This window comes from Lathyrus oleraceus, chromosome 4, assembly GCF_024323335.1.
Source record: "Lathyrus oleraceus cultivar Zhongwan6 chromosome 4, CAAS_Psat_ZW6_1.0, whole genome shotgun sequence".
NCBI classification, from domain to species: Eukaryota; Viridiplantae; Streptophyta; class Magnoliopsida; order Fabales; family Fabaceae; genus Lathyrus; species Lathyrus oleraceus.
In genome coordinates, this window is record NC_066582.1 from 368,062,835 (window position 1) to 368,068,742 (window position 5,908).

Below are 5,908 nucleotides of genomic sequence, written 5' to 3' on the forward strand. Positions count from 1 at the left end.
GCAATACTCCAAGGTTCTCCAGAAACACAATTACTCTGATTATGGATTTGCTAATCATGATAAAGTTACGTTGAAGACAAGTAAAGATTTTCAATTGGATTTCCTTATTAAGAAAGAGACGTTAATCTCCACTTCCAAGAGAGAAGATACTACTTGTGGTAAGTTGTCACTTCAAAGAGGAAAAGTTAAACTGCAGAAGCTATTTAAGTGATGGAGTAAACTCAGTTTAATATCCACCAGATTCAACTCTACTCCAACTCTTATATAAATAGAGCTGCAATCAACATTCAGTAGCAAGAAATCAACTAGCCAAAACTATACTGAATTATTTCACGCTCAAGAAAATCATCTTTGCTCTCAAAGTATTTCACTAAGCTTTTGCTTATTAAGTGAAAAATCTGTTCTTAAGTTTGTAATATTTGCTTTCTTAGAAGCACTCTAGATTACATATCTTGTATCTTTTATTTGTTTGATTTCCTCAAGTGACTCTGTGTAGTCTGTAGACTTGAGAAGACTAAGAGATTTTCTTCTCTCTTATGTGTTGTTTGTAATCTTTCAAGATTAGTGGATTAAGTCCTTGTTGAAGGCGAAATCACCTTGGCCGGGTGGACTGGAGTAGCTTTGTGTTATAAGCGAACCAGTATAAAATCCTTGTGTGATTTTCATTTTGAAAAGCGCTTATTTTTCCAAACAATTCAAACCCCCCCTTTCTTGTTTTTCTCACCTTCAAAAAGCAAGTGAATAATATGTACAAGAATAGTAAATTGCATAAAAGTAAAGAGCAAAAAGTAAATGTTAATGGTTAATGATTAGTGTTAGTAGTTAGTGTGCCATAAGGCAAATTTAGCGCTATGTTAAGCAATCGTAATTGGACTTATGTAGAAATCACAACTATCTGAGACCGGTCAATAATAATGTAGGCAACAACACAAGTTAGAAGTCTTGATTAGTGAACCAAGTTCCAACAACTTGCCATGCCAAAAAGAAGAAGAGAATTGATCTTGTATTGGTTTAAGTCTTTTGCATAATTTAGGAAACAACCTATCCTTAATGCAAAGCCATTCACTTGATCAATTGATCAAGATGAATTAGATTTGAATCAAGGAAAGTTAAGTCTCCCTAATCAATGCTAACTTATCAACCTTCAACTCATTGATCAAAAAAAGAAAAAGAAGAAGAAGAAGAAAAAGATAAATAATGGAAAAGGAAATGGAAAGAATAAAGTGCATAAGGCTAAATAAAATGTACCAATCCATGTGTGTTGAATAAATGACATTGAAACTCAAAGTCAAACAATGAGAAATCAGAAATGGGGATGAAGATTGGAGGTCAAACAAATAAGCAAAATATTTTTAGCATTTTTAATATCAAAATAAACTTGAATTAAAAATAAAAGAAATGTCAAACTTCAAAATCACTTCAAATCAACCTTGAAAGGTCCAAGTGATTTATCCTAAGTTCAACAAGGTCAAACAAAGTTTGACAAAAAATTTCAGCATTTTTAAAAGTCAGAAACTATTTTTAATCAATTAGAAAATGAATAAAAGTAACCTAATTTAACTAAAATCTCAAATAAATCTCAAATCAATTAAAAAATTGATGAGAATATTTTTCATAGATCCATCATCATTCAAATAGGTTAGGAAAATATTTTTGTATTTTTTGAATATAAAAAACTATTTAAAATGAATTAAAAATAACCAGAAAAGAGAAAATTCATAAAAAATATCAAATGACAAAATAAAAATATTAAAAATCAAAATTAGAAACTAGAATTTATTTGGAGAAGAATGCAACTGGTCCCATATTTTTTTGGATTTAAAATGAAGAAGATATGAATTTTTGAAAATAATGGAAATACAAGAAATTAAATGGAAATTACAAAAATCAGAAAAAACCACAAGCGTCTGATCAAGCCTTATTAATTGATGTGGCTGATCAGACGGATGTGAGATGCACGCGCATGGAAGGCATGAGTCAACTGAGAAACATCCAGCATTATTGAAAGTCATAAGATCCAAAGGACACGATTCAATCTGGAAATATGATCAAACGGTCTGGATTTAAACTGGTGAACGGACGGTGGTGTACACCACCGTCTTCTCCGGCGAGTACATGAACTCCGGCCAGAGTTGCAGGTTCAAAAACCTCAACCAAAATCCATGATCCATATATCAAAATGAAGCTAGGGTGATGTACATCACCCCTGTAACCTTGAATCACACTCAAAATTCCTATAGAGTAAGAAATCTGAGCTGGAAGGTTCAGGTATAAAAAATGCAGTTCAATAAAACACGAAATTGAAGCTACCACTAGCTTGCCTCTCAAGTGAGGACTTCAGAAAACACATTGGCCAGCAAATAGATCAAAGAGTAACGAGTTTCGAAGAGAAAACCAATTGATGATCACCTTTGAATTCTGGAGATTTGAGCTTGCTTCCTTGCTTCCTTTGGCCAAACAGAAGATCAATGGAGTATGAGAGAGAGGTCTAGGAACTTTAGATCTAGAAATTCAACCTGATTTAGTTGAATTTCAGATCTGAGAAATTGAAGAAAATTGAAATAGTTCCTTTAGGTGTGGTTTGGTTTCGATTTCTGCAGCACTTCAGGTTGATTCATGGATGATTTTTGAATGGAGTGAGGCTCTTATTTATAGATGGAGAGGCAAGGCAAGTGTGATCAAAGCCGTGTGCATGGAATGGGATATTTCTTTGCATGGGCTTGCATGATCATTCAAAAGGCCCAAATTCAATGCCAAATGCACTCTGAAGCATAATTGAGCTGAAATGGTCGTGGATTTGGCAATGCACAAGCTTGTATAATGAGTTTCCACATGTTATGCATAATCATGCCTAAAATTTCTCCTCTTCGAAAATGCCATTTGCCAAATCCAAACATGAGCATGTGAGTAATGGTTGGAAAGGTTTTGATGTAAGGAACAAATGTTATGTTGGGCAAAAATCCATTTGAAGTGTGGAAATTGGTGAATTTTGAGTTTAAAGTGTAAGGTGCAAAACATGCAAAGGCAAAGTTTCCAAATTTGGACAATGTTCAAGCCCTTCTGTTGTGATTATGCAAGCTCCAAATGAAAACACATCCAACATAAACGTTGTAGATATTTTCAAGAAAATCAAAATAGACTTAAATTTTGCATCATTTGGATTTTTGATGAAAGAGTTATGGGCACTTGAAGTTGGACTCTTTTGCCTTTCAATGCATTTGGTCCAAAGTGACCTATAAAGTATTGCATTATCACATGTATTTCTTTTGAGATTTTGAAATTTTGTTCAACATAACATTTGAAATAGACATCTTAGTCTTTCTAATGCATTTGATCCCTCCTCAAAATCATAAAAAATGAATGAGTTATGTTCTTGGGAAGTTGACCCAAAATTAGGGTTTCAGTCAAAATGACCTATAATGTCTTGGAGTGGGAGATGATTTTCCAAGCTTCAAATCAATTTTTGATGAACATGAAAGTTGTTCATATTGTCCGTAAGAACGTTTTTGCTTTTGGGATCATCTCCATTTGACCAACACATAAAAAGTTAGGTCTTAGTGTTTTTCAGAATAGTCAAATGAATTGACTGATCAACTTCTCAAGTCCACAACTCATATCTTGATGAATTGATGATTGAGGACACTCAGATAAGTTCAAATATGAATGAAATGATGAATTAAAGAACTTCCATTGATTGTATTTGATCATGGGCTGAGGTTGCTTCAAGAGCAAGGCATTGTGGATGATCAGATGAACTAGGGTTTCCTTGGGGAACAAACCTCAAACCCTTTGACTTGATTTGATCAAAATGATGGATTGAGATGCTAGGGAGGCATATTTGATGGATGAAAGATTTGGGAACCATTACCATGCTTGCTATCATCTTCACTTGGCCATATCTCTGCACAAAGGATCTCCTTGAAGCTCTTGACCTTGTGATTGCTCAAGCTACAAACAAAAGATGTTAGTAACATATTTTTGTGCTTTTGGTTAGTAAAAAAATGAGAAAAGCAATAATATACAATTCAAGATGCTTATGATCCTTGAGGCTTTGCAAATGTAATGTTATGATGCCATGAGGGATCTTAGGGCCAAAATTAGGGTCTTACACCTAGGAGTGTATTTTAGAGAGAATACACGGCCACTGCAGTCATGCCTCCCGCTCCAGCGATGTTGACAATTTCAGTGTCAGGAATACAAATTTCTTTTCCTCTCAAATATGTTGTTGTCTCATAATTCCAAGGCACTGCCTTGGTGTTCTGATACGGAAATAGACTGGGAACCCGGAAATGAATTGGCTGAATCCTCTTGGAAGGAGCTTCAACCTTCTTTTTTCTGTACACAATTGTTATTGGTTCAATTACGACCATTTCTTCTGCTGCCTTAGACTTAGAGAACTGCATCAAACCCTGGTCAATCAGTTCTTGTACATAAACCCTCGACTTGTCGCAACCGTCTGGATCAAACTCACATACTGTGCAATCATTATGTATACCCGTTAGAAACCAAACTTCTCAAGTCTCTGTAACATAACTGACATCAGAGTCTTCACCTCTTCGTCCCTTAGTATGGATTCGTTAGTTTCCTCTTCGACCACAGCGTTGGCTGCTGCACCACCGTGATTCGGCAAAGGATTCGTCTTCACGTTAGGTTTCTCTTCAGAGAAGGCCGGGATCTCTTGGTTGATCAAATCTTGGATTTTGTACTTGAGTGCCCAACAATCTTTTGTAGAATTCCCTATGAATCCGGCGTGATAAGCGCATGAAGCGTTAGGATCATGCTTAGGGAGGAATGGATGAGTAGCCGCAGGTATTTCTTTTGGTATGATAGCCCCCACATGGAATAGATAAGGAACCAATTCTGCATACGGTACCAGAATCTTGTCACTCTGGGGACGGTTTCCGAATTTTTTTCTGTTGTTCTGACCTCGACTTTGTCCTTTATTGTCACGATTGTATTGCTGGTTCAGATTTCTCTGAGTGGGTGCTGATTGTTGATTGCCTTTCTGTGGTTGGTATTGGAATGCGGTTGTTGATACTGAGCGGCAGCGACATATGGATATAGATAGTACGGAATAGGGGCCATCAGAAATTGATATTGGGGGCGGGCACTCGGCGTCACAACATTTGCTTCCCCCTTTTTCTTCTTTGCGAAGCCCCCATGCAGCCTCTTGTTCGTTGTCCGCGGAGCGGTTGTATTTGTGATCTTCCCCGATTTCAGCCCATTTTCAACATGTTCCCTAATAGTTACCATATCAATTAAATTTGTCGACGAACTGTCGATCATCTTCTCATAATACAGCCCTTGAAGTGTACCCATGAAGATATCTACCACTTTGTTATCAGATAGTGCTGGTCGGACCCTAGACGCTATTTCGCGCCAACGTTGAGCATACTCTTTGAAGGATTCATTAGATCTCTGTGCTTGATTTTGTAACTGAAGCCTTGTCAGAGCCATGTCAAGGTTGTACTTGTATTGCTTCCAAGTAGTGAAGTATCCCCAGCAGAGTCGCTAGCTGAAGCTAGCAGAAATACACCCGAACATATCACACACTCGAACATACAACATAGTCACCATCGAACTTTATTCATCCCTAAAGGGAAGGGAAAACATCGATAAAACCCGAGAAAGAGATATGTTGGGTAAGGAAGTCAGTTATGCAAGAGGAAGGTATTAGCACCCCAAACATCCATGGTACTCCATGGGAACCGTTTTGACTGTTCTCGCTCGAATAGGTGTGATATCTAAAGATTACTCGCAAAAGAATGGGGGAAAGGAAAGGAAATAGATAAAGTGCTCGGTGAGAATTAGGGCCCTCATGCCTACGTATCCTTATAGTGCAAAGAGGAATTCAGAGCTTCGTAGTTCAAGGAACTAGAAGTGGGAGGTGAACAAATTTGTGATAAAA

The 5,908-nt window shown here is 36.8% G+C and overlaps 1 protein-coding gene across 1 annotated transcript; it reads right to left on the reverse strand.

Moving 5' to 3' along the window:
• Positions 1 to 4,124: 4,124 nt before the first annotated feature.
• On the reverse strand, positions 4,125 to 5,457 carry LOC127137454 (uncharacterized). The gene is made up of 3 exons (XM_051063911.1): positions 5,002 to 5,457; positions 4,507 to 4,888; positions 4,125 to 4,456 (listed from the first exon to the last, which is right to left on the reverse strand). The coding sequence occupies exons 1-3, from the start codon at positions 5,455 to 5,457 to the stop codon at positions 4,125 to 4,127; spliced, it is 1,170 nt and encodes a 389-aa protein (XP_050919868.1).
• Positions 5,458 to 5,908: the final 451 nt, after the last annotated feature.

Excerpts from the sequence above, each read along its gene's own strand:
- LOC127137454 (XM_051063911.1), bottom strand. The coding sequence starts at position 5,457 with ATGGCTCTGACAAGGCTTCAGTTACAAAATCAAGCACAGAGATCTAAT. Across the intron at positions 4,889-5,001 it reads CCAATACCAACCACAGAAAG|AGTGACAAGATTCTGGTACC; the intron begins GCAATCAACAAT and ends AACCGTCCCCAG. Across the intron at positions 4,457-4,506 it reads ACAGAGACTTGAGAAGTTTG|ACGGTTGCGACAAGTCGAGG; the intron begins GTTTCTAACGGG and ends AGTTTGATCCAG.